This window comes from Suillus discolor, assembly GCF_016758755.1.
Source record: "Suillus discolor strain FC423 chromosome Unknown F5147scaffold_11, whole genome shotgun sequence".
Taxonomy (NCBI): Eukaryota; Fungi; Basidiomycota; class Agaricomycetes; order Boletales; family Suillaceae; genus Suillus; species Suillus discolor.
Genome location: NW_024541258.1, coordinates 521268 through 548005, shown reverse-complemented (window position 1 = coordinate 548005; position 26738 = coordinate 521268). Strand labels below are relative to the sequence as shown.

The 26738-nt window shown below is 47.0% G+C and overlaps 6 protein-coding genes across 6 annotated transcripts; 3 read left to right on the top strand and 3 right to left on the bottom strand.

Moving 5' to 3' along the window:
• Nucleotides 1-899: 899 nt before the first annotated feature.
• Nucleotides 900-4417, bottom strand: F5147DRAFT_36634 (kinase-like domain-containing protein). Its single transcript, XM_041429401.1, has 17 exons — nucleotides 4035-4417; nucleotides 3850-3979; nucleotides 3734-3796; nucleotides 3485-3679; nucleotides 3393-3423; nucleotides 3303-3340; nucleotides 3037-3252; nucleotides 2773-2985; nucleotides 2584-2712; nucleotides 2483-2530; nucleotides 2233-2424; nucleotides 2151-2181; nucleotides 2060-2097; nucleotides 1797-2012; nucleotides 1513-1740; nucleotides 1295-1456; nucleotides 900-1187 (listed from the first exon to the last, which is right to left on the bottom strand). The coding sequence occupies exons 1-17, from the start codon at nucleotides 4055-4057 to the stop codon at nucleotides 1146-1148; spliced, it is 1995 nt and encodes a 664-aa protein (XP_041296183.1). The 5' UTR covers nucleotides 4058-4417; the 3' UTR covers nucleotides 900-1145.
• Nucleotides 4418-5635: 1218 nt separating this feature from the next.
• Nucleotides 5636-9236, top strand: F5147DRAFT_788012 (kinase-like domain-containing protein; the record flags this gene model as incomplete). Its single annotated transcript, XM_041442973.1, has 19 exons — nucleotides 5636-5661; nucleotides 5712-5826; nucleotides 5891-5947; nucleotides 6005-6190; nucleotides 6252-6282; nucleotides 6334-6371; nucleotides 6420-6638; nucleotides 6691-6900; nucleotides 6954-6979; nucleotides 7036-7162; nucleotides 7225-7281; nucleotides 7334-7519; nucleotides 7577-7607; nucleotides 7660-7697; nucleotides 7745-7978; nucleotides 8036-8266; nucleotides 8318-8368; nucleotides 8425-8529; nucleotides 8586-9236. The coding sequence occupies 19 exons, from the start codon at nucleotides 5636-5638 to the stop codon at nucleotides 9234-9236; spliced, it is 2619 nt and encodes an 872-aa protein (XP_041296182.1).
• Nucleotides 9237-13156: 3920 nt separating this feature from the next.
• On the bottom strand, nucleotides 13157-14042 carry F5147DRAFT_834844 (uncharacterized protein; the record flags this gene model as incomplete). Its single annotated transcript, XM_041443933.1, has 4 exons — nucleotides 13157-13560; nucleotides 13611-13755; nucleotides 13810-13827; nucleotides 13887-14042. The coding sequence occupies 4 exons, from the start codon at nucleotides 14040-14042 to the stop codon at nucleotides 13340-13342; spliced, it is 540 nt and encodes a 179-aa protein (XP_041296181.1). The 3' UTR covers nucleotides 13157-13339.
• A 5872-nt stretch (nucleotides 14043-19914) lies between these two features.
• On the top strand, nucleotides 19915-21353 carry F5147DRAFT_36383 (kinase-like domain-containing protein). The gene is made up of 7 exons (XM_041429398.1): nucleotides 19915-20154; nucleotides 20206-20391; nucleotides 20449-20479; nucleotides 20532-20569; nucleotides 20617-20850; nucleotides 20907-21250; nucleotides 21308-21353. The coding sequence occupies exons 1-6, from the start codon at nucleotides 20005-20007 to the stop codon at nucleotides 21147-21149; spliced, it is 882 nt and encodes a 293-aa protein (XP_041296180.1). The 5' UTR covers nucleotides 19915-20004; the 3' UTR covers nucleotides 21150-21250; nucleotides 21308-21353.
• Nucleotides 21354-21465: 112 nt separating this feature from the next.
• On the top strand, nucleotides 21466-22165 carry F5147DRAFT_36336 (uncharacterized protein). The gene has a single exon (XM_041429394.1). It carries the CDS (start codon nucleotides 21555-21557, stop codon nucleotides 22122-22124), a length of 570 nt encoding a protein of 189 aa, XP_041296179.1. The 5' UTR covers nucleotides 21466-21554; the 3' UTR covers nucleotides 22125-22165.
• Nucleotides 22166-22212: 47 nt separating this feature from the next.
• On the bottom strand, nucleotides 22213-26585 carry F5147DRAFT_680298 (uncharacterized protein). The gene is made up of 9 exons (XM_041436307.1): nucleotides 25932-26585; nucleotides 25533-25876; nucleotides 25371-25484; nucleotides 24777-25322; nucleotides 24585-24717; nucleotides 24320-24462; nucleotides 24083-24242; nucleotides 23413-24031; nucleotides 22213-23352 (listed from the first exon to the last, which is right to left on the bottom strand). The coding sequence occupies exons 1-9, from the start codon at nucleotides 26380-26382 to the stop codon at nucleotides 22638-22640; spliced, it is 3225 nt and encodes a 1074-aa protein (XP_041296178.1). The 5' UTR covers nucleotides 26383-26585; the 3' UTR covers nucleotides 22213-22637.
• Nucleotides 26586-26738: the final 153 nt, after the last annotated feature.

Genomic DNA, 26738 nt, shown 5'->3' with positions numbered 1-26738 from the left:
CGTTCTCAATTGGGTTAGCGTTGCTTCCTGGCATGAATATACCAATGGTGTCCGCAAATATCAATGACTTCAAGTTGCGATATTAAAACCTATAGGTCTCGATGTGATCACAATAAACCTGCGGTTGGCTGCGACCACATCCACACGAGCGCGCTTCCGTCCAGGCCTTCCTGGCTGCGATGGCGGCATCTCCTGCTTGTCTATATTAGCAACCGTCTACGGTTGTGTATGAGTAAATCAGATATCTCGTAGCATACATAATAATACGATGTTTGGTAGGAGCATAATTAAATCTAAATCCTTCTATAGTAGCCACAATATCTGAAGCAGTCACGAGTTCACTAATGTGACCTGCACAAGCCACGTCAGAACGCCCCGCTACTACCAACATATTCTATGATGTGTGTCCAGGGACATATGATGCGTAGGATTCGATGAGGTTGCAGATAGTCTCCCGAGATCGTAAAGCGTTGGGATCATCGGGGAGCGAAGTGATGCATACGTGTTTGGAAAACTGCATGCCGAGGCGCATCAGGTCCCCCTTGTATTTCGTCCACCAATCATCCATGTTTGTCAGAGACTCCTCCAAACCATCGACCACAGCAGAAATTGATACGCAGCTGGTGGAGCCGACAATGTCAGTGAAATCTTGATATTCCCTGGATGCTGTCGGGGTACTTGTTCCCTTCATGCAATATAGGACAAGAGGCGCCCCACCGTCCCTATACAGCCTTTTATACGATGCTCTTAGTCGCCATTTTGCAATAAATCGCGGGAAGAAACTCGTTGAGAAAGAAACTTCCCAAAGTTCGAAACGGCGCTCTCTAAGGGTAACTCCGGCGGTACGTTTCAGCATAGAGTAAGGCGCACCCGGCGCTGCATCCGTGATATTTTGCCCGACAATCAATTGAATGATAGAGCTTTTGTCGACTCCAGTCTCCCCGAATAGCAACACATTCAAAGGAAGCTTGTTGCATGGGAGGATGAGTGCATACAGATCAATGTAACGACAAGTGCTCACCAACGTCGAGACTCCAGAAGAGTTTCGAAGTATTGCAGGATTTGGACTGACCCGACTTGGAGGCTGTAGATCCTCCTCGCGGGTTGGATGTGTGACATCACCAGATGCCGTTCTTTGCTCTGCGTCAAATATGTCTGAGGATGTCCGCCGATGATTGCTCTGTTCCCTAACAAAAGTCGCGTGCTGTGAGAATAATGGTTTGGCCTTGCATGAAGATAGACAAATCATAAATGAACCTACATCGTCTATCGAAGTATCTGAATCATCTGTCACCTCTGAGGCCGACACATCAACTGGCAAACACTGCCGGATCCCATTACAGGGTGCGTTTGTAATGTGGGGGGATAGATCCAATGTTGCAGGGCTCGGTTTGTCCGCCTCGTACTTGATAAGAGGCACCGCATGTTCCCCTCCTAGTCCACAAATAGTCTTATCCTATGAAGAGCAAAAATTCAGCAAGGTAGGAAAAAACCAGCCGTGAATGAACCTACATCGGCTGACAAAGCCTCTAGTTCACTTTTCAAGAAGCCTATGACCATCGAAGCAGATGGACGTAACACCATGGCTGACCAACACTCGAGAATCATATTCCAGCGTGCATCCGTGAGATCGAGCGAATCTGATGGCGCAGGACGCAACATCTGTTCTCCCCCACGAATGTGTTCAGCGACTGTTAACTCATTGGTGACTGTATACCAAGGAGTATATAGAGTCAACAGCTGAGTATGACGATCGTGAGCAATAGTGGGTACAAACTTGCAAACTTTAGACTTACGTGGAACATGATGCAACCAAAAGAATACATATCATTCTCTTCGGTCGGGCTGCCGCCACTGAGCGACTCTGGCGCGGTCCACCTGACCGCATCAAGTTGAACTTGCGATCCGTCAACCACGCGGTTACCTAAATGGCCACCCAAAATTGTTGCCAACCCGATGTCAGTGAGGCACGCGCGGTATTTCCCATCTGAGATATCCACTAGAATATTGGGCTGAAACTTTCTGTGAGCAGAGATTCAGGTAAAGAAGTTCAACGAACACTAGTGACATCCCCGTGGACGATGCCCAGACCATGAACTAATGACGATCATATCAGTCGAAGGAAAACGAAAAAGGACAGGAAGACGGACGATATTCAAGCGCAGATGCTGGCCCGAGAAGCTAGTGGGGATTGATATGAAGAATTCAGTCTAGATGCAAACATCGGCTCACCAAATCCAGTTTCGACCCAATGTTCAGTTCAGTGCCCCGTTCTCGGATAACGCCAGGGAGCGTAGTCTCAAACCAAGGAAAGACAAGGGCTGGTGGGACATGAGATGGCCCAAACTCTCTTGCCGTTCCAAGAAGACGGACGGTGTGATCATGCTTGAGGACCGCCCAGATCTTAGTTTCGTGACGTAATCTCTAGCAATCAAATATTTTTAAGTATGCACAGATCGTAGAAAAATATCAGAATCCTCACTTCTAGTTCTTCCTTTGAGATGCCAAATTTGATGATTTTCACAGCAACCTACAGCGCAGTAGTCAACAACTACATCAATGTCATACCAGCATTAGCCAGACCTTAATACGTCCTGATGCCTGTTTGCATTCGCATTTGTACACGTTGGTAAAGTTGCCTCCTGCGACAAGGCAGTCGATTTGACCGATGATCTGACCTGTCAGATCCACTGGTTGATTCGAAATGGACGCCTGAATTAACAACAAATGTATTAGAATTTGCCATTGATTGCGATGTCTGGGCTGCAGGACCTGCGAGTCGTCGACCCCAAATTGTTCGATGCATCCAAGGACTTCTGTAGACTCCGGGCGATCCTTCGCCTTCCACGACCAGCATTTTTGAATCAAGTTCCAGTGACCATTAAGGATATTGTCTGGGCGTGTGGGAGTGGCTTTGTTCGACAGTTCGACAAAAATTTGTCTCGATATTCTCTTCTCTTTCCATGGTATATCCCCTGAGATGATCTAAGTGGAGAGAATGAGGTTGGGAATACAGAAAGAAAAAAGAGATCGCACAAAGAAAAGAATGCTTCCAAGGGAATATATATCACTCATGAAAGTTGGTTTGGCCACCTCGTCCTCTATTCCAAGGACTTCAGGTGCACGCCATCGAGCATTGAGTTCACGTGCCGCAGTCGTCGTACCCCACTGCAACTCTGGGTCTCCTACGACTATCGCGAGACCAAAATCTGTAAGACGTGGATTCCCTTCGCGATCGATCAGCACATTGGCCTGAGGCTTGCAAATGAGTGCGATGTCTACAAGAATATAATCGTGCATACGGGGTGAAGGTCTCCATGAACGACTTCCTCCAAGCGAACTGGGTGAGCCTATCAATAACTGAAATAACGCCTATATAGAAATTGACAGACGATAATTGATGCCGCCAGCGACACCCTTGGACTAGTAGCGTGCAAATAGATGAACATCTGTTAAATGTGATTGATGTAAATGAGGGACTCGCCAATTCAACTCTAGCGGAAGCATCAAGGGTTTTGGCGTACTTCTTGAGGTATTGATTTAATGGCCCGGAAGGCATCCATTCTGAAACAAGAGCTGGCAACGACCCAGGAGGAGAGAATTTTGCAATGCCAAGTAGCGGCACGATATAAGCCGATTCACTGAGCTTAAGCCATACTGCGACTTCCCGATCCATCGCCTACAATGATAGATCATAATGAAGTGTCATTTGAATCTGCAAAAGAAAACTTACGCTCTGAAGTTTCTCCAGAGATCTTTGAGGATGTATTATGGTTCGGATTATCTTCACTGCGACCTAGTAGATGTTCTATGCACGAGCTTAAGATGCTCAGATAGACTGCCACAGACCTCCTTCTTGCCTTCATTGATGGCACACCGATAAACCTCGCTAAACGAACCATCTCCAATTGGAGATCCAAGCTCAATTTGAGACGCGAGGTCGCTAGTGATGATATTATTGTAGATGTGTATATGTGGCCTCATGGACTGAGTGAGACCACCAGAGGATGTATATTATGGAGTCGCCGACTCACTTTGTAAGCGCATTCTCTTCCATGACTCGAATGTGGGTGCTAAGCGTTGTTCTACAACTTGAAGAGGCTATACACAACGAGATGGGTATGGAGTTAAGTATGCGCTTCAAGCTGCCTGTGCTGTTAAGTTTATATGTAAGAATTCATGTCAAGGGCAGCATGCCGCAAACTAGTATGTAAGAAGGGCACACGAGTTTGTAACACCTGTTTGGCACCTCCAAGGATCCAGCTCGGTTCACAAACATAACCGTGCCCAGTGACGCCGGACCGCAGATTGCCGGCGGACGTAGGGTGCGCCAGATTAATGGAAGGGTGGCGCTTCAAGTGGTAACTAGACTTTTGACCAGTAGGCTGACATACGCGAGCAACAAGGAGGTTGTACACGGCAGGAATATGGTTTGAGTGCATGCGTCGTCCTATCCTGCCTTGATCCCGCCGGAAGTAATTTAGGGAACTGAGCTAGCTCGGAGTCATGAAGGAGCATAACCGTTTTATGTAACAGTCTAAGGGTGCTCGACTTATTAAGTACAAATTTGATCCACGATGCAGAACTTCCAGCTTCAACGTTGCTGCAATTAAACGCGGTTGCAATCGGATCCTACGTACATGTCCTCGTATCTTGTACATCACCTTGCAAGCAAGGTCATATGCCATCTGACAAAATCTGACGGACTAACTGCCAATAATAAACAATAATAAACATCAATAAATGTTGAACGTGACTGTATGTCGTGACATTACCCATCCAGTTTCAAGTTTCTGAACCATGTCGAGACTCGCAACAGCTCAATTCTGCCCTGGATAAATTAACAATGAAAGAGATCATAGCTGCAGTATGTGACGACAACTTGAGAAAAATCCGAGACCGTGCAGGCAAGCAAGGTCAGATTCGGCAACGCCGAACCCTAGTAAACGATAAACGATTTTGAAATTCTTGGCTGACTACGCTATTAATGTAACTCAGTACATAATCCTTTTAATGATAATTATGTCTGTTTAACTAGGGAAATTTACAGTAGACTCACGACCATTGAAGGAATTCATAAAAGCAAACTGCAATCCCAGTTTCCCGGCCTCGAAGCCATAGTAAATTATCGAATTGCTCTGGATATCAGTCGTGACGTTACAGTCAAGGTGATTATGATAGCTGCAGTACTAGTGGGTGATGACCTGTTGAGTTTACACCAAACCTTAAAGTCATGACTTCATTGATTTTGAAAACCTCAAGCAGTTTTCGCATATGCCATGGCCAAACCGCAACCCTCAAACTTCAAGGATGTTCCTCGCACACTAGTACTGGCAGAAACAACTCATGTACGCAGTGAACTTGAACATGTCATTAATTTGGTATTTCGAGTCATGTAGTTCTAGAGTATTACAGTCAAATAGATCTTACTGCGCCTACCATGTGTTTCAAAAATACGCCATTCTGCGCGTAATACAGAATAAAATGCCAGTATCTGCTCCATAGTGCGGAACTAACTGGACCAGCAAGGTGAAAGTCGGCATCACTGCGTGTTGACCTCTCGTGGTGTTTATTTTAAGCTCCGCTCACCCCCTGCATACCGTTCGCCACCACGGGTGGAACAGCAGTCACACTCATGGACCCAGGTTTTGCGCTTGAATAGTGAGTCCACTTTTATAATGTGCATTATCTTCCTTTATCATGTTCTGCAGCAATACCGCCGTCGACCTCACGTCCCTAATTAACAAGCTTGAACCGCCAATCACAATCAACTCATTTAGCCAAGTTCATCGATGTACTATGATGGCCAACGAAGGCACAAGGGAGGTTCGTCTGAGTTTGTCTGATTAACTTAAGTAAACTTACCGAGTGCCCGCTTCATATTCGTCAGGTAGCTGTGAAGGTAATCATTATTGATCATAATAGAGCTATGCCGAAACTAGAGAAAGTCAGCTTCTCAATTAAGTTGTACCGACTAACAATTGACTGGACATTGACCTTGTAGGCGATGCGTCGGGAACTTGGTTTATGGTTGAGATTGAAACACTTGAATATCGTGCCGCTACTTGGTATCGTACACGTCGAATCACCATGGCCAGCTCTTGTTTATCCATGGATGTCATCTGGGACGTTATATATTTACCTGGAGAAGCAAGAAACAACCCTTTCTACTTCCACAAAAGTTGGATTGGTATGTCCCTTGTTCATACCAATCACATTTAACTAGCACTCATCGATTCTTGTGTCACTAGGTTAAAGGTGTCGCTGATGGCCTCTATTATCGTTCGTCTATTTCTAGCAGGTCATAGTCTTTTTTTATTGATGCCTACGCAGTTCACTCGATGCATGTTGTACACGGAGACCTTCAACCCGTATGTACGGTTGTTTCTTTGCGGATACTGCACTTATTTGTAAGCCAGGACAATGTGCTGATAGCCGATTCGGGGAATCCATGCCTCACAGGTTTCGGTCTCGCAACAGTCGTAGGAGACCCAGAGTTACAGTGGAATTCGACCACTGCGGCATGCGACTTTGATTCTCGATGGCGTGCACCTGAAGTCATTGGAATAGAGTCTGATGAGCCTGCACGACCAACTTACGCGAGCGATATCTATTCTTTTGGTAGCATTATGTTCTTTGTGCGATCTATTCCATGTCACTGTGGTGTTACCCTTGACTTTTTCCGTTCAGATCATGTCTGGGAATATCCCATGGAAAGAAAAAAACTCGAATCACATCGCCATTGCGCTGTCAAGAGGAGCCACTCCTGCACGTCCTAAGAACATCCCCAATGGTTTCTGGAGTTTGATTACACGTTGCTGGTCCCGGAACCCCATGGATCGTCCGGGGACTGCACACATCCTTGATTGCACTGATCAGTGCAGGATCGATGACTTGCAGGTCCGGCTGCCCAAGTATTTCATCACTGGCGGATCTTGATGCATTTTACTTAGGCATCCATCTCGGAACTTCCACCTCTGTAGGGTGTTCATACTGAAACAAGTCTTCATTGATTCAGTTCCCTCGGTTTTTTAGTCCCGAAATACAACCAGAAGATCTGACAGGTCAGATCTTCGGTTCGATAAATGACTACGTTGCCAGTGGTGCATTCGCAAACGTTTACAGTTGTGAATGGAGAAAACCGTCGGGCCCCGTCAAAAAGGTCTGGCCAGTGGGCAGCGCTGGCGTCATTTGCTGATCAGCCTGTCCCTTATCGCACTACAGGTCGCAGTAAAAACCTTCAGGCACCACTTGCATCTAGTCTCAGAGCAGGACTTAAGAGTGAGAGTCTATTTTTTTCTGTTTTGAACACTATTTTACGTGAATTCGCTAGAGGTTTCGACGGGAAACTGCAATATGGGCACACCTCGTCCACGATAATATCGTGACACTTTATGGAACGACAGAGGGGTTCGGGCCATCCACAGCCCTGGTCTCCCAATGGTTTCCGCACGGCACGCTGTCCCGTCTTATCACAGAACAGGGTGCTACCTTAACCATCAAATCCAAATTGAAGCTGGTAACTTAAACCTGTTTAGCTGCAATGGACCTCAACTGAATTATCCGTATTCACTAGCTTCACGGCATAGCATCTGGGCTCTACTATCGTTTGTATTCCCTTCATGGTCATCTTGCTTCAACTAATAAATTTGTCGTCAGTTCACTCTTTTCCCGTTGTTCACGGTGACATTACGAGCGTGAGCTCATCCTTTCTACATTCAATTGCACTCACTAAACAATGCAGTCTAACGTTTTGGTAGATCTCAAGGAAGGAGAATACAAGGCTTGCCTAACGGACTTCGGTTTGTCAAATGCCCTCGGCGCACGTTCAAAAGAGTGGCAAATTGAAGAATCGATCGTTCGGTCTGGTGCAATCAAGTGGACTGCGCCTGAGTTGCTCGGGTCACGTGATCCCCCTTCCGACATCAAACCGACCACGCAGAACGACATGTATTCCTTTGGTCGTGTCATGTTCCATGTAAGTGTAAGCGTTTCAAGTCCACAAAATTTGTATTTAATGTATCATTCATCCCAGTTGTTGACTCTGACTGTTCCTTGGCATGACATTGACGACTACAAAATCATTCAAAAAATCCAAAATGGAGAGGATGTCCCGCGTCCTGAGGTATCCGAGGCGACGTCTGACGTCACAGACGCCCGCTGGGATCATATCGAGCAGTGTTGGTCAATTGATCCATCTGCTCGTCCATATGCCCTCACGGCCATAAACTTCATAGCGGGGGAACTAGATGCTTTGAAACAAGATGTAAGCTCATGACTTGTCTGGTCACGTAGGTAGATTTTCTGACTCTGACAGGATGTCTTTGTTAGCGAGGTACAAGAAAATACATTCTTGGTCGCAGAGCAGGTATGAACTCGCCACTTGTGGTTGAAGTAATTTTGGCTTAAATGTTTATCAATCAGTCAAAGATTTCTATCGTACCATCGTTGCAGACACTTGTTCCGTCACGCAATGCCGTTCTCTCTAGTCCTTTAACACATCATCTCCTCTCTACGGCCTCGTCGCTGGTGAGAATCTAGTGGTGTATTGTTTTTATGTGTACTGATTCTTCCACGCGGTCAAGTCACTTGCAGGTCCTCTGAATGTGTTGGTTTTCGGGGAGACTGGAGTCGGAAAAAGCTCCATCATCAACTTGATCATGGGATGCGACGTTGCACAGACGTCGCCAGACGCAGCAACCTGCACATTGCAGCATACCTCCCATGAAGTCAGTCTTGCAGATCGCCGCTTTAAACTTTGGGAAGTTGCCTCAATCGAATCAATGGGTTTTTTCCGAATCCTTTTTGCAAAATGGCGCCTGAAAAAGTCATACAAGAAGCTATACAGAGATGACGGTGTCTACCTTCTTTTATATTGCATGAGGAAATCGAGGGACCAGAGGGCACTGATCAAGGATTATAAATTCTTCACCAACATCGTTGGCTCCACAGCCACTGTGGCAGGCGGCGTACCGGTCGCCGCTGTGGTCACCTCCTTGGAAGATTATCCTAAGGATATGGATGAGTGGTGGACGAAAAATAAAGACAATCTGGAACACCTCGGAATGCGGTTCTCCGCACACGCTTGTATCACTTCTGTCCCTGACGATCCAACATCCTCACCTGCAATGCGCGCACGTCGACAGCGATCAGAACAAGTCATCCGCCGTCTTATTTATGAGTCCTACGAAACAGATACCGGAATACCTGACAGTTCTAGCCCAACTCAACTATAAAATAGAATCGGGCTTAATTGTGGTTCTCGAATGTTAGCCTCTGCAGGGCCGGGCCACTACATGTGTTACTTTATAATATTTCAAGCAAGGTACTCCAGCTCATACGTAATTGGCACGATGTAATTGCTTCAATCTCCCCATGTTTGTCACTATATATAATTTACTCTAAAGAACATATAAAGTATATAAAAGGCATGAATACTTGTCATCGTTGACCGTGCTGTACACTGTTCTCTTATCGTCGAGCGCGTCGAGATGCTCACACTAGTATATAATATTATTTATACGTGCACGGTGAGTACGAGGTGTACAATAGGACGGGTGCCTCTGAAAGTTCTCAACACATAATGCTGTTCTTCCTGTCCATACAGAATAGGATTCCATGCTACCATATCCGGGTAGAAAAAATCTCAAAAACCCTGAGCAGCTGAGCCTTTGATGTCTCACGGACCTCAGATCTTTTATTTGTCTAGACATTAGTGAAACCTTTCAGTTGCGTCCGTGTCGAAGATTTCGATTAGGATCACGAATCCGACGACTTCGCAATAGAAGTATTTGAACTTGCTTTTCAGAGCTGGGATCAATCCATTGGAGAATGATGAATACCATCATCGACAACTTAGAAGACATCCAAGGCCCCTCAAGCCCAGATATAGTTACAAACGAAAGGAGTGGATAGGTGACATTGCGAAATAGCAGACGGGGTCCTGAAGCAAATGACTCCAGACTCCAAGCTTCAAGGGCAAGTGGTGCGGCTGAGGAAGATAGTTTGCCGACGTCCGGCGATGATAGTAGCATGGGCAATAGATGCACAATTACAATTACAATTACAAAACTTTGGAAGAACAGCCCTATAACAGAAGGGTATTCTTTCACTACATATAGTACTGAGTACGTAGATGGATTCCATATTCATAACGACAAGACGCAGATGAGGGTTGTGATTTGAAGTACAGTGCGGTAGCCGTTGGGTCCAGGTAAGAACGCTTGAAAGGAATGTCAACTTGATGATTGCTTCCTACTGCCAACCTCGAAGCGTTGGGTTTTCATACGAAATCTGCGAACAAACGGCCTTCGAGGAAAAGGAGGCGCCTATTTCTGAACAGCTGGTGCACAATTCTCGTGTCGACGAGACAGCAGCAGTCTCGAAGGCGCTGTCACAAGCGGCTCGTGGTTTCTTGACGATTAGTAATTCCTCGATACCCAATTGGGCGCGAGGGTCAATTCCTTTGGTACGTACAACCATATTGTGGTTTATATTATCCAAGAGCGAATTGATTCGGTCTATACAAATGGTGAGAATGAAATAAAACGCAATAACGACCAATGCTCACCGTCTATGTCAGTAGGGAATGCGGACCTGCGGCGTCTGATCCAGATAAGCAATTTGCAGTACGCCGCCTTGTAAGGCACGTGTTCCTCTGGACAAAGCGTGAGCAGGGACACACCCATTTTCTCTCTTAGAGTCTGGCGCGCCACCTTGATTACCAAGAATATCAGCGAGAGAGTTTGCCAGAATTGAAATTATATTTACCTCTGTCAGAGCGATGATCTGCATGGACATACCATCATCAGTTGACTGTAAGAGATAATTAATAGGAAAAACAAGACCTTTTCCCCGTAGGGCTGCAATTCGCAGTCTTCCGAGTGATCGAATTTCATTATTTCATTCGTGGCATATATAAATTTGTCTAGAGTGCTCAGACGTTTAGCCAAACTTTTGAAGACTGCCCGACGATCGAGTTTACGGATGTTGTTAGACATGAGGATTCGCAGTACAAAGTGGGTAGAAGTATATGGAGTGATGGAATGAGATGGGAGGAAGAAAAACGCTGCCAGCACGAAATATATAGCGCTTGGATCCTTGGGACCACAAATTTTAGAGGCGCTCGCCACCTGCCATGTAACCACATAAAAAGAACAAACATAAATATCACCGTATAGCTACGGTACATTCCATGAACTCTGCTAGTGAAGCGTCTTTGTGGTGTGATTATTGTCCTTTATTTACTTCACCACGTTCATGTCATCGTAGCAGTTATTAAAATGGGAAATACAAGATGTGGATGGTCAAGGAACAGCGGCTTGTGCGTCTGGCAATGGAGAGTATTTACCATGACAAAGGTGCATACGGCCTACTTTGAGGGGTTCCTGAAACAAAGGTTCTGTGGACATATGCCACTCAAACCAAGAGACCTTGCGAAGCAATTCTATAGAAACGTGAGCCAATAACGCTGAAACCAGAACAGCAAAACCCACTGAACAATGCAATAGGTGAGTGAAGTCCAATGATACCTCCACCAACGTTGTTCGGATACTTGACCTCCGAATGAGAAACTGTTTCCGTGTGCATCTCCTCAAGTGTGATTCGAGTTGGTGGGATCAGGATTTCACGGAGGTGAATACGTACCAACGGGACGCAATTGAACGACGCGCCTTTGTCAGATAATCTGTCCCAAGCGGCATCAATTTCTGGCGAACTTGAAAGGGGGCCATCTACGTTTGAAAGTTCCAGTCTTCCATAAATCCTTATAGCGTCTCATACGTGTAGAGTATACTCACAACTTGCTCTGTGGAACAGATGACGGTGCAACAGTCCTTTCGAAAATCAAGTGCCGTGACAGTGAAAGATAAACATGAAGAAGGTGTTGGCCAGTCCTCACTAGCTCGAAATCGAATGTGGTACAGTGGTTTATATTAGGGAGAATCCATAAATCCTGCTTGATCCCTTTTGACTCCAAGGATTTGGCAGAGAATATTTCAATAGTTATTGGGGGAATCCAAGGAGAATCATCGTTCAAGCTTGCAAGTTCAACATTGCAGTGATCACGTGCTGAAAATGCTGGAATGCCGCATCTCGATTCTCCTCAGTTCCGAAATCATTTGCACGCTGACCTCCCTCCTTCACTCGTCCAGCATGTCCAATCATTAATTGAATATTTCAACAATCGCAGATACCCTGGATATGAAGCAAAAAAGCACGGACAAGAGCCACCATCACCCTGGGCCATATACGAGTCTCTCCCTCCGCCCTACTACTAGTTACTACGGTACAACCGATTACTCAAACAGTTCCTGCCATTCACAACTCTCCCAAGCGCACCCTCCAACACCCTGCGCACCTATATGCTGTCAAAAGTTCTAGTTATGTTGGAGTGGGGGACCCCTAGGTGAGGGGGTAGTAGCAGCCGGGTAGCACCGTAGCTTAGTCAGCCACTCAGTGTCCTTCGGGCTTTGTCGTAGCGTAGTGCTCTTCACCACTTTGCCTTGCTCGCGACACGCAGGCACACAGTCGCGGGTACACCGCTCCAATGTGAATCATGATACCTATCGTCGTTGACTGTGCTGTACACTGTTCCCTTATCGTCAGGCACACTGAAATGCTCCCTAGTACCGTGCACGGTGAGTACGAGGTGTACTATAGGACGAAGTTCTCAATATATTAATGTTGTTCTTCCTATCCATATGAAATGACCATGCCACCATTTCCCAGTAGATCAAACTTCAAAAAAAACCTGAGCGGCTGAGCCTTTGATGCCTCACTGACAATATCAGACCTTTTATTTGTCTAGACATCAGTGAAACCTTTCAGTTACGTCTGTGCTGGGTGCAGATTCGGATCACGAATTCAACTTTGTGATAGAAGTATTTGAACTTGCTTTTCAGAGCTGTCATTAATCTATCATCATCGATGAGAAGACATCCAAGGCGCCCCAAGCCGAGTTCTAGTTACAAATGAAAGGAGTACATAGATGACATTGCGAATTAGCGGGCGGGATCCTGAGAGAAGGCTTCAAGCTTCGAGGATCAACGGTGCGGCCGAGGAAGATAGATCGTCGAAGTCCGGCGATAGCAGTAGCATGGGCAATATCATGATGCACGATTACAATTACAATTACAAAACTTGGAAAGAACAACCCTATAGCGAAATGGTATGACGTTCTTTCACTACATATACTACTGAGTGCGTGGATGGATTCCATATTCATGACGACAAGAAGCAGATGAGGGTTGTGATTTGAAGTACAGTGCGGTAGCCGTTGGGTCCAGGTAAGAACGTTTGAAAGGAATATCAACTTGATGATCGCTTCCTAGTGCCAACTTCAAAGCGTTGGGCGTTCGTACAAAATCCGCGAACAAACGGCCTTCGAGGACAAGGAGGCGGCTATTTCTGAACAGCTGGTGCATAATTCTTGTGTCGACGAGACAGCAGCAGTCTCGACGATTAGTAATTCCTCAATGCCCAATTGGACGCGTGGGTCAATTCCCCTGGTGCGTAGAACTATTCTATGGTTTATGTCCTCCAAGAGCGAATTGATTCGATCTATACAAATGGTGAGAATGAAATAAAACACAATAACGACCAATACTTACCGTCGATGTTAGTGGGGAATGCGGACCTGCGGCGTCTGATCCAGACAAGCAATTTGAAGTAAGCTGCCTTGTAAGGCACGTGTTCCTTTGAACAGAGCATGATCAAGGACACGTCCATTCTCTGCCTAAGCGTCCGGCGTGCAACCTTCATTGCCAAGAGAATCAGTGAGAGTGTTTGCCAGAATTGAAATCATTTTACCTCCGTCAGAGTGATGATCTGCATGGACATGACATCATCAGTTGACTATACGAGATGATTAATAAGAAAAGCAAGACCTTTTCCCCGTAGGGCTGCAAATCGCAGTCCTCCAACTGATCGAATTTCATTGCTTCATTCGTAGCATATAGAAAATAGTCTAGAGTGGTCAGACGTTTAGCCAGACTTCCGTCGAGGATTCCTCGACGATCGAGTTTACGGATGTTGTTAGACATGAGGATTCACAGTAAAAAGTAGATATGAGGATATGGAGAGATGGAAAGAGATGGGAGGAAGAGAAACGCTGCCAGCACGAAATATATAGTGCTTGGATCCTTGGGACGACAAATTTTAGAGGCGCTCGCCACCCGCCATGTAAGCACATAAAAGAACAAACATAAATGTCACCGCATAGCTACGGTACATTCCATGAACTCTGCTAGTGAAACGTCTTTGTGGTGTGATGATTGTCCTTTGTTTACTTCACCACGTTCATGTCGTCGTAGCAGTTACTAAATGGGAAATACAAGATGTGGATGGTCGAGGACAGCGGCGCGTGCGTCTGGCAACGGAGAGTATTCACCGTGACCAAGGTGAATACGGCCTACTTTGGGGGGGTTCCTGAAACAAAGGTTCTATGGACATGTGCCACTCAAACCAAGAGACTTTGCGAAGCAATTCTATAAAAACGTGAGCCAACAACGCTGAAACCAGGACAGAAAACCCACTAAACAATGCAATAGGTGAGTGAATTCCAATGATACCTCCACCAACGTTGTTTGGACACTGGACCTCCGAATGAGAAACTGTTTCTGTGTGCATCTCCTCAAGTGCCATCCGAGTTGGTGGGATCGGGATTTCACGGAGGTGAATACGTACCAACGGGACGCAATTGAACGACGTGCCTTTGTCGATGATCTGTCCCAAGCGGCATCGATTTCTGGCGAACTTGAAAGAGGGCCATCTAATACGTTTGAAAGTTCCAGTCTTCTATAAATCCTTATAGCGTCTCATACTTGTAGAATATACTCACAACTTGCTCTGTGGAACAGGTTACGCCGGTACAAGAGTTCTTTCGAAAATCAAGTGCTGAAGATAACTCAACTGAACATGAAGGTATTGGCCAGTCCTAATGTCCTCACTAGCTCGAAATCGAATGCATTGGTACAGTGGTCCATATGATTAGGGAGAATCCATAAATCCCTCTTGACCCCAAGAATATTTGTTGAACGAGGGTTAATAATTATTGGGAGAAACTTGAGTATTGTGTTGTGATCACGTGCTGATGCCGCAGAATGCCGCCGCATCTCAGTTCAACGTTCATCATTTGCTGCTGTGACACGCTCCTTCACTCATCCAGCATGTCCATGATCGATGATCATTAATACCGATCACAGACACCCTGAATATGAGGCAAAAAAAGTGCGGACAAGAGCCACCCTCATATACGAGTCTCTACCTCCGCCCTAGTTACCTAAGTCTCACAGGACTGCTGATGTCGGTAAGCACCCTCAGCTATGTAAGGAATCCTGCGAATTATTCTTACGCATGGCTAGGGTACCGTGATTTCCATCCACCAGCCTAGAACAGGATGAGGATGTCTTGCCTGACAAACATAAGTATAAAGGACGGTTTCTTGTTGCTGCTTCCCGTGCCTGTAAGCTTGAGATTGATCGATGCCGTTTAATGGCTGATGATGATTAGGATGAGCACCAAAGCGCTGCAGTCATATTTCTACAGCAGGATGCAAAGGGTGGCCGCATGTTCGATCAGAGCGTGCTTGCAGACTTCGAGCACCCATGAATGATATCTTTACTTGAAAGGCAGACAGTGCGGTTTCCGAGTCTATGCAGTACGCCGAATATCTCGGTACTGAACTTGTTCCGACGGTTTCATAGATCATCAGCATTCAAGATTCCCTCACAAGTGACCAGGAGCGATTGAGATCGATAATTCAACGGATTCTGATACTTATACCACTGTAGACACGATACAGTGCACAACGAAGGTTACAACCTGCAAAGCGAACATAAGGTTGGATATTGACTACCGTTTTCCCAAAATCCAACTTTGCCGGTTGCAACGCGCAAGCAACGTCGTGCAGCGCTCATGGAATCGAACTTGTTTGTTCTTCAGGCTGGACAGGTCTGAATTCAGAACCATACACCCTCCAATGATCTGTAGCTGGTCGGGATACGTCGACCCCTACCTCCCAAAAAGTCTATATTTCCCGCACTACCATGTGACATGCCAAGATTGTGCTGTTTGTGACTAATAATAGCGGAGAGTAGACAATTCCAGGTGCCGGGTAACGTAGCCTGCCGGAGTTACCCGGCACCACACTTCCAGCTGAGCGGTAGCGCAGTCTCCCACGTTCGTTTTTCTTCCTCCCATCGTCAACAACAAGCTCGCCACAGCTATAGTACACTCACTCGTTGTTACTTTTGTTCTTTGAGCCCACCCGCCACTCCCTTAGTTCTAGTCGTAATTCCATTCCTTCCGTATATTATCTCGTCGTTGGTTGTTCACAAGCTAGAATATCCAATTTTATCACGTATGAAGGTTCATGAGTCAGCGCACAATCGAATTCGTAAGCAGGTGCCCGCCCTCCCAGCGGCTCCACCTGCTTGCGTCCCACCCCGAGCTAACGCTCGGTCCAGCCCAACATCACAGATTGTAGCATTGACTCTAGAGCCAGACGAAGCTGGATGGTGTGTGCATGTATATTATGACGTCATCCTGCAGGCTCAAGCGCTGCAGCGCTGAAACCTTGGGCTATAACTTCAAGCTTCAGCGCAAGCTAGGACTGACGCAGTGTTGTTCATCAGTCTTATCAAGTGAGTAGTACCTTGTCAGTTTCATATTAGTGTCCGCTCCTTCAAACAATATGGATCTCGAACATCATTGCACATGAACCCTACGTACATGTGCTAAGTCACGGTATACATAATAACACGTTGATAACACGAACCCTAAGTCCAAGGCTTTTCCATATAAGCTCAACTTCGGTATGTAACGCACTAGCACTCAACTTCCTTACGAAAACACTCCGTCTGCAACGCAGCCAAATTGGCATGACCTGTCTTGTGCCCGGAGAGCTTCAGATTTTTCCTCTAACGTGCCTTATTTGAAAATCAAATGTGTTTTGGACTCTTGGCTTATCATATTTTGCAGCGATGCCGCCGCTGACTTCACACCTCAACTTTCTGATCCTGAGAAGCTTGGAACTTCGTGTGGATCTGGGTCCTTTGGTGAGGTTTTTCAGGGTATTGTCGAGACAAGTAATGGCAAAGTGAAGGTCTGTCCGAGTCAGATCAACCCGAGTTCATCATTCGTCCATCTAATGAATGACCACCATCAGGTCGCAGTGAAGGTATTCAAGATTGATCCTTCGAGAACTACGGACAAAGTTGAAAATGTCAGTCGTCTGGGTTCAATTTTTACTTCGCTAAATGGTCTATGTAGGCAATACGTCGAGAACTCAAAGTGTGGCTTAGACTGAAAAACCAGACCATCGTTCCGCTACTTGGCTTCGCATACGTTAATTCCCCATTCAAGTCCCCGGCTCTCGTCTCTCAATGGATGCCATCTGGAACATTGTTCACCTACCTCGAAGAAGCTACCACCATTACTACTTCTGCTAAAGTTGCATTGGTGAGTGCTCTTCTTAACGTCTCCATCAATCATATACAACAAGAATTCATGTTACTAGGTCAAGGGTGTTGCTGCTGGCCTAGATTATCGTTTGTCGAGTTCTACCATGTCTTCCATTTCGTTCTTGACGCCTATCCAGTCCAATCAATGAATGTTGTTCACGGGGACCTTCACCCCGTATGTACGGTCGTCTCTTTGCGGATGCTACACTCATTCTTAAGCTTCAGGGAAATGTACTCATAGATGGTTCAGGGAATCCATGCCTAACTGATTTCGGTCTTGCAACAATCGAAGGAGAAGTGGATTTGCAGTTGAATTCGACCACCGTCGAACGCAGTTTCAATTCTCGATGGCGAGCGCCCGAAGTCCTTGGAGTGGAATTGGAATGTAATCCTCAAAAACCGACTTTCATGAGTGATATATATTCTTTTGGTGGCGTCATGTTCTTTGTACGATTTCTCTGTTTTTGCAGCTCCGTACTGAGTTTTCTCATCTCAGATTGTCTCGGGAGATATACCATGGAAAGAGAAGAAACACGTTCAAATCTGCGTCACGCTATCGAGTAAAGTCTTACACGCACGTCCCGAAAACATCCTCGACGATCACTGGAACTTGATTCAGAAATGCTGGTCATGGGAAGCGGGTCATCGCCCGAGGGCCACGAAAGTTCTTCAATATATCGATCAGTTTAGGACCGACAACTGGCAGGGTCGACAACTTAAGGTTCTCGCTGGTCAGGGTCTGGTAGACCTGACAGGTCAGATCGATGGTACAAAGGCCGACTTGGTTGCTGTAGGTGATTTTGGGATAGTTTGCAAATGTGAATGGAGACGGCCGACGGGTCCTATGATGGTCTGGACAGTGCTAGTACACACTGATGATATATTTATTGATTATCGCGCTGCAGGTTGCAGTAAAAGTAATCGAGGTTCACTTGTCAGAGCTAGATTTGCAGGTGAGAATTTGCTAATTCTTCTGTCATGTACAGCTTATCGTGGATTTGATAGGGATTTCGACATGTGGCTGAGAATTTGGCTGTCTTCATGCACGACAACATCGTTCCTGTGTTTGGGACGACAGCAGGATTTGGGCCATCTCCAGCTCTTGTTCTTCCATGGTTACAGAGCGATACACTGCTCCGTCTCATCGCGGAACAGGGTGCTGCATTGAACCTTAGGTCGAGGCTAATTTTAGTGAGTCGCCTGTTTAGGTATAACTTTTGTATCTCAACTTGATTTTCGTGTCGTTAGCTTCATGGTGTGGTGTCTGGCCTTTGCTATCGTTCGTCTTTCATTCATTCTAAGCTTGCTTTCACTGATATAGTTGCTATCAGTTCATGGGTTGGGTATGGTACACGGAAACATTACGAGTGTTCGTTCATCTTCTTGACATGGAACTTTTCTGACAGAGAGTTCCAGTCTAACGTTCTGGTTGACATCAAGGAAGGAGAATATGTAGCACTTTTAACAGGCTTCAGTTTGGCGACAATTTTCAGTGGTCGTTTAGGTGACCGCACATTCGGATCAAATGTTCGAACTGGTGCCATCAGGTGGATCGCACCCGAATTGCTGAAGGCACATGACCAACCTGCTAATGGTGCACCGACCACGCAAACCGACATTTATTCATTTGGTCGCGTCATGTTTCATGTGAGATTTATAGATCCAGCAAACTTACGTACCTTTAACATGATCGCCCGTGCGCAGGTGTTAACACTGGTCATTCCTTGGAATGATATGAACGACATCGCAGTTCTTCAAAGAATTCTAAAAGGAGAAGACATTTCCCGTCCTGCGACATCCGATATGACAACCGCACGCTGGAATGAGATTGTGCAATGTTGGTCGTCTGACGTATCTGCTCGTCCTTCTGCCACAATGGTCATGAACTTCTTGAGGAGCGAACTGGAGGCTTTGACAGGTCACGTATGTTCATGAGTAATCTCTTCGCGCGGGACCAGATTCTTACTCTCTCACAGGATATCTCTGTCGGCGGAATGGGAGAAAGTCATTCAAATACAATATTTGATGCAAAACAAAGAACTACGTTTATTAATACCATGCGCTCCAAATCCAAGGCCATGCAAAATGAAAGGGGTCGACGTATTTTAACAGTCAATCTTCTCACGCTCTCAGGCTCCCAAAGAGGATTTTCCTGGGGAACTCGGAAAACCGCAGTGACTACGGCAGCGCGTTCCGATACCGCCTATGACGCCTCCTGCACCTCGAGTCAACAGGACACAGGGCGGTTCACAGGGAACACAAAAGTCCCTGAGTGCATCACCCAGTCTAGGGATCACGACTCACAGGTTTGACGGCCCACTGGTATCCGAATCAGTGGCGGATCCTGATGTATTTTACTTAGGCATCCACCTCGGAACTTCCACCTCTGTAGGTGTTCATATTGAAACAAGTCTTCATTGATTCAGTTCCGTCGTAGTCCCGAAATACAACTAGCACTAGCAGAAGATCTGACAGGTCAGATCTTCGGTGGAATAAATGACTACGTTGCCAGTGGTGCATTCGCAACCGTTTACAGATGTGAATGGAGAAAACCGTCGGGCCCCGTCAAAAAGGTCTGGCCAGTGGGCAGCGCTGGCGTCACTTGCTGATCAGCCTGTCCATTACCGTACTACAGGTCGCAGTAAAAAGCTTCAGGTACCACACGAATCCCATCTCAGAGCAGGACTTAAGAGTGAGGGTCTATTTTTTCTGTTTTGAACACTATTTTACGTGGACTCGCTAGAGGTTTCGACGAGAAACTGCAATATGGGCACACCTCGTCCATGACAATATCGTCACACTTTATGGAACGACAGAGGAGTTCGGGCCAACCACAGCCCTTGTCTCCCAGTGGTTTCCGGATGGCACGCTGTCCCGTCTGATCAGAGAACAGGGCGCTGCATTAACCATCAAATCTAAATTGAAGCTGGTAACTTAGACCTGTTTAGCTGCAATGGACCTCAACTGAATTATCCATATTCACTAGCTTCACGGCATAGCATCCGGGCTCTACTATCGTTTGTATTTCCTTCACGGTCGTCTTATTTCAATTGATAAATTTGCCATTAGTTCACTCTTTCCCCGTTGTTCACGGTGATATTGCGAGCGTGAGCTCATCCTTTCTACATTCAATTGCACTCACTAAACAACGCAGTCTAACGTTTTGGTAGATTTCAAGGAAGGACAATACAAGGCTTGCCTAACGGACTTCGGTTTGTCGAATGTCCTCTGTGGACGTTTAAAAGAGTGGCAAATTGAAGAATCAACTGTTTGGCCTGGTGCAATCAGGTGGACTGCACCTGAGTTGCTCAGGCCAGGTGATCCCCCTTCCAATATTAAACCGACTACACAGAACGACATGTATTCCTTTGGTCGTGTCATGTTCCATGTAAGTGTAAGCGTTTTGAGCCCACAAAATTACATTTAATGTGTCATTCATCCCAGTTGTTGACTCTGATTATTCCTTGGCATGATATTGACGAGTACAAAGTCATTCAAAAAATACAAAATGGAGAGGATGTCCCGCGTCCTGAGGTATCCGAGGCGACGTCCGACGTCACAGACGCCCGCTGGGATCATATCGAGCAATGTTGGTCAATTGATCCATCTGCTCGTCCATGTGCCCTCGCGGCTATGAACTTCATAACGGGGGAGCTAGAGGCTTTGAACCAAGATGTAAGCTCATGACTTGTCTCGTCACGTAGGAGTACAGTTTCTGACTCCGATAGGATGTCCTTGTGGACGAGGTACAAGAAAGCCATCAAGATCCATACTTGGTCACGGAGCAGGTATGAACTCGCCAGCTGGTAGTTGAAGTAATTGGGTTTAAATGTCTCATCAACCAGGCTGAGATTTCGACCGTACTGCTGTTCCGGTCTTCCTCGCGAACCATCGTTCCGTCACGTAAAAGTGCCCTCTTTAATCCTCTAGTATACCATCCCTTATCTACCCCTTTATCTACGGTGAGCGTCCACCGTGCATTGTTTTTATATGTCCTGATCCTTCTACGTGGTCAAGTCACTTGCCGGTCCTTTGAATGTGTTGCTTTTCGGGGAGACTGGAGTTGGAAAAAGTTCCATCATCGACTTGATTATGGGACGCGACGTTGCACAAACGTCGCCCGATCAAGAAACTTGCACATTGCAGCATACCTCCCACGAAGTCAGTCTTGCAGAACGCCGATTCAAACTTTGGGAAGTTTCCTCAATCGAATCAATGGGTTCTTTCCGGGCCCTTTTGGCAAAATGGCGCCTAGAAAAGTCGTACAAGAAGCTGTACAAAGATGACGGGGTCTACCTTCTTTTGTATTGCATGAGGGGATCGAGGGCGCAGAGGGCACTGCTCAGGGATTATAAGTTCTTCACTGACATCGTTGGCTCTACGGCCACTGCGGCAGGCGGCGTACCTGTCGCCGCTGTGGTCACCTCCTTGGAAGATTATCCTAAGGACATGGATAATTGGTGGACGAAGAACAAGGACAATCTGGAAGGCCTCGGAATGCGGTTCTCCGCACATGCTTGTATCACTTCTCTCTCTGACGATCTAACATCTTCACCTGCAATGCGCGCACGTCGAAATCGATCAGAACAAGTTATTCGCCATCTTATTTATGAGTCCTGCAGAATAGGCATCGAAACACCTCGCAGTTCCAGTCCTCTATGAAAAGTTGTCAAACTTGCTTGCGCAATATGGTTCTCGAATGTTGGCCTCTGTATGGCTACTACACGTAATACTTCGAGGTACTCTAGCCCATATATAGTTGGTACGATGTAATTGCTTCAATCTTTCCATACATATAATTTACTGCCAAGCAAAATACAAAGTATGTAAAACGCACGCCCACAACGGACCAAGATCCCGGATCAATATCAGAGCAACAATGCAAGAAACCGTGTTTGACTACAAAATTTGAATCAAACATTCGACCGAGTAATATCAATATACAGCACCACAGCAGGTCTGTGTGTATCGAATAAATCCAAAATCGAAGTCACAAGTCATGTTATTGCAAAATGCATGTCAATGATCAGAAAGATGTCGGTGATGTGTCGTAGCAGGGTCGTCAGAAGTAAGATGGTTAAAACATGATAATCGGAAAAGTGAAGGGACAGGAATGAAAAGAAAAAGGAACACAACGATGAAACCAGACAGGAGTCCGAGAGAAAAGAGAAAACTCTAGAGGAAACTCTTCCTCTTCTTCTTCTTCTCTTCCTTCTTCAAAGCCGCAATCTCAACATGCGACTCATCCACACTCTCCCTAGCACTTCCGGTAGGAGGCGTAGACGCACTTCCACCCGCGGTACCACTTCCACTGCTCGCCAGACTCACGTCTCGTACGTGAGTGTCCCGGCGTAAAACGCCAGGCAGTTTCGGAGCTTTACCGCTAAGACTGATCTTCCTCGCAAGTCTCTGGATGTTATGTGTCGAGAGGGCTCTCCTAGGCTCAGGTGAACTCGCCCGCGGAGGCGTGGTCGCTTTTGCGTCAAACGTAACATTCGCGCCATGCACATGCGCGGGTATGGCTGAACGCTCTGGATGGCTGTGAGTGGAAGGTGAGTCGGACATGGATACCGTCGTCGGGAACGTTTGGGGTAGGTCCTCGGAGATGGGGAATGATATGCGCGCGCTCGGGACTGGCAGGGATGCTGGGACGACCTGGGGAGAATCGACGGCTACACGCTCTTCGACTTCAACTGCTGTGCTCCGGGTTTCAGATTCGGGTACGTCTACAACAGGGGCATCGTCATCGGCATCGTATCCAGCTGGAGCCTTGGGATCTTCGGACGCGCTGATCTGGTCTGCCCACATGGATGCAAAGAGGCCGTTGAGTTCAAGAAGCTCCCTATGTGAGCCCTGTTCAACGATCCGTCCGTCCTTGAGAACCATAATCCTTCAAAAGAAAACAAATCAGCACCGCATCACCAAGAAAGCACTCAAAAAAAGCACTCACACATCAGCTCCCTTAATCGTACTCAACCGGTGCGCAATACTCAAACAACTCCTGCCATTTACAAGTCTCCCAAGCGCACCCTCCAACACCCCGCGCTCTGTCGCACTGTCCAACGCACTAGTAGCCTCATCCAAAAGTAACACCTTCGGGTTCTTCACCATAGTCCTGGCAATCGCCACCCGTTGCTTCTCACCACCGCTCAGCCTCACTCCCCTCTCCCCGACCTTCGTCTCATATCCCTCTGGGAAACTCATGATACGGTCATGCATCTGAGCAGCTTGGGCGCTTGAGATGATGGTGCTTTCATCAGGGGGAGTGGTGGATGGTTGGCCATAAGCAATGTTATACCCGATGCTGGCGTTGAAGAGCACGGGGTCTTGGGGTACGACGCCCATTGCGCGACGCAGGCTTGAAAGCGTCACTGTGCGGATGTCTTGACCGTCAATTAGGATACGCCCTGAGCCGGGTTGGAGGTCGTAGAAGCGGTAGAGGAGGCGCAGGATGGTGCTTTTGCCGGCTCCGCTTTCGCCGACAAGGGCTACGCGCCCGCCGCGGGGAACTTTGAAGGAGATATTGTGCAGTGCGGAAGTTTGGTCGTCGTAGGAGAAGGATACGTTCTCTGTGTTACGTTAAGATGAATTTATGGAAACTTAGAATGAGGGCTACGCACCAAATTCAACTTCGCCGTTCGAGACTTCCAATTCCTTAGCATCAGGTGCATCAACCACTTCAGTGGGCTCATTGAGAAGGTGAAGCAATTTCTCGGTATCGATGAGGCTTTGGTTGATTGCGCGGTATACGCCGCCGAGGTTCGACAGAGGGAAATAAAGCTGATGTGGATGGCATCGGCGTAGTTGTGATTAGAAGACGTCAGCTTCATACGACACGAAAGAGATAAGGTACCCACCTGCGCATAATAAGTGATGAACACCACAAAATCGCTAGTATTACTCTGTCCCCTTGTGATGCGCGACGCGACGATCAAGGAACCGACCAGAAGACCAGAGGTGATGATGAGCGTTTGCACGAGGTTCAGGAGGTTGAGTGATACTACAGGTGTGGTCAGCATTTGCGTTCGCCATTGAAATGAAACACAGGTTTGGTTTGAAAATAAGAAACAACTTGGAAGCGAGACGCGGTTTTTTGAAATGAGATGAAGTAAAAACACTCACGAACAACCCTCTTCTCCAAACTCTGATACTCCTCGATAGCCTCCGTATATCTCTGCGCCTCATACTCCTCCCCACCGAAATACTTGACAGTCTCATAATTGAGGAGACAATCCGTATGGATCCCACGCATGTTCTGAGCAGGCATAGAATCAAGACCCTCTCCATAGAGAACGAATAGCACTGAACACTTACCACATCCCGCTCATTCATGAGTCTCCGTATCCTAGTCCTATACCTCGTAAGCACGACGCTCGCCCAGATATAACTCGCCATCACGACTCCAACCACAGCGCCCAACGCAGGTTCGAACTTGACGATAAACACAACGAGCGCAACACATATATCCACGAGTGCAGGAACCACTGTGAACCCAATAAGCTCGCCAACGCGGTTTATTGCGCTTCCTCTATCGAGAATACGGAGCAACTCGCCAGTCTTGCGTTTGGTATGCCAGCTGAGAGAAAGAGCCAGGACATGGTTGAATGAGAGCATCGACATGCTGCGGTCGCTGTATTGCATGAGTGGAATCCAGAGTGCATCGCGGAAAGCTGCGAGACCGCCTGAGGAAGCGAGGAAGCGGAGCACGACGTAGGCGATTAGGTACGGCCATGGGCTTGAACCGAATGCAGGGAATGGAACTACGCCTGGTGTGTCGAATGTGGTGATGAGTGCGCCAAGTACGAAAGGAAGAAAGGCGTTGACTACGCGTCCTAGAACAAGGATAAAGAAACAAGCCAACTGCAGAACTATCAGTTTGGGTGATGAAAATGCAAGGGAGATACGTACCGCGATGAATTGCAGCTTTGGATAGCGGGAAGGCCAGAGATGAGGCGCGATGCGAGACAGACGAGAGAAGAGTTCGCGCCATGAGGGATCGACAGCTACTTCGCGTGGGGTTGTCTGTGGAAACGTTAGGTTGCGTTACACTAGATTGACAGCCCTGCTAACCTTATTTGGCTCTCGTACACCTGGAACTGGGGAGGCGCAGCGAGTGGTAGGACCGCTTCTGGACGTAAAAGTGCCATATTTGGCGGTACTACTGGGGCCGTCAGGGTCGGCATCTTCTGGTTGCAGCAACAATGATTGATGAGGAACTTGCTGCGATATGAGAGGAGCGGTCTCATCAACTTCTTCTGTGTAACCATGTGATTGGGCAGCAAGGTAAATGACACGAGGGAAAAAGAGCGCCACGAGGAGAGGAAGGAGTGCAAGTACACGTGCAAGAGGCAGGACACCATGCAAAAGATTGGGTACACATGACCGGATAGGCGACGTGCAAATATGATGCAAGTCTGAAATTGATTGATAGAGTTAATGAATTGAAATGATAAGCGAGTAGGAACGGACCTATTCTCATCAAGGAGAGGACGACCTGGACGATGTCAAGTGCGAGAGCGATAGCTATTGCGACCTTAACTCGACTTCGATTCCAAATCCCGTCATCGCGCGTGTCCTTCCATGCGCCTAGAGCTGCCAAGCCGGCATACGCTAGCAAACCCAAAACACTTGCAATTTCGATGCCAGTGCCTTTAGGCCAAACTTTGTTAAGGACAACAGAGACGACGTATGCAAGACCATCTGCGAAAAAAGTGAAAGCGCTGATACTGAGAAAAACAAGAATGAGTGTTCTCCGTGGGACGCGAGATGCAACGACGACGGGTGTTATTGGACTTTGAGTTTGGTGATCAAGGCGCTTAGAAGATATGAGGGAGAGGGTAGCTAGGAAGACGACGGCGGGAGAGGCGACGCGCGCACCGAGTAGCACGGCAGCGGCGATGGGGACGGGTTGCATGGTCATCGTCCAAGAATCAAAACCTAGCAGGGAGGCCTGCCACCGATTTTTTTTTTGATGGACAGTCGGGTTTTGATATAAGCTTGTGGCTGTGCTTAGTACTAAACTCTGTTGTGATATCACAACGCGTTAGGCACGCGGCACGCGAGTACACGGAACTAAACGTCAACGAGGGGACTGGTACAGGCGACGACGAGGCTTCAACTGGCGATGTTAAAAGTTAGTAATGATAAAGTTAAGTGACGCTCAACCAAAATATACGTGGTTGGACAAGCCCGGGCATCAGCTCGGGCAAGAAATTCGATTATCTGTGGTCTGACACGTGGCAAATGACCTTGCCTCACCTCCTCCGCATTTCATTC

Coding starts and splice junctions, on each gene's coding strand:
- F5147DRAFT_36634 (XM_041429401.1), bottom strand. CDS start 4,057: ATGGAAGAGAATGCGCTTACAAA. Junction 2,098..2,150: donor AGCATCTGCGCTTGAATATC/GTCCGTCTTCCT, acceptor GATCGTCATTAG/TTCATGGTCTGGGCATCGTC. Junction 1,741..1,796: donor TTGGTTGCATCATGTTCCAC/GTAAGTCTAAAG, acceptor CGTCATACTCAG/CTGTTGACTCTATATACTCC.
- F5147DRAFT_36383 (XM_041429398.1), top strand. CDS start 20,005: ATGGAGAAAACCGTCGGGCCCCGTCAAAAAGGTCTGGCCAGTGGGCAG. Junction 20,155..20,205: donor TCTCAGAGCAGGACTTAAGA/GTGAGGGTCTAT, acceptor TGGACTCGCTAG/AGGTTTCGACGAGAAACTGC. Junction 20,480..20,531: donor AGCATCCGGGCTCTACTATC/GTTTGTATTTCC, acceptor ATTTGCCATTAG/TTCACTCTTTCCCCGTTGTT.
- F5147DRAFT_36336 (XM_041429394.1), top strand. CDS start 21,555: ATGGGACGCGACGTTGCACAAACGTCGCCCGATCAAGAAACTTGCACA.
- F5147DRAFT_680298 (XM_041436307.1), bottom strand. CDS start 26,382: ATGACCATGCAACCCGTCCCCATCGCCGCTGCCGTGCTACTCGGTGCG. Junction 25,485..25,532: donor GTGTACGAGAGCCAAATAAG/GTTAGCAGGGCT, acceptor ACGTTTCCACAG/ACAACCCCACGCGAAGTAGC. Junction 24,463..24,584: donor TTTGGAGAAGAGGGTTGTTC/GTGAGTGTTTTT, acceptor CCACACCTGTAG/TATCACTCAACCTCCTGAAC.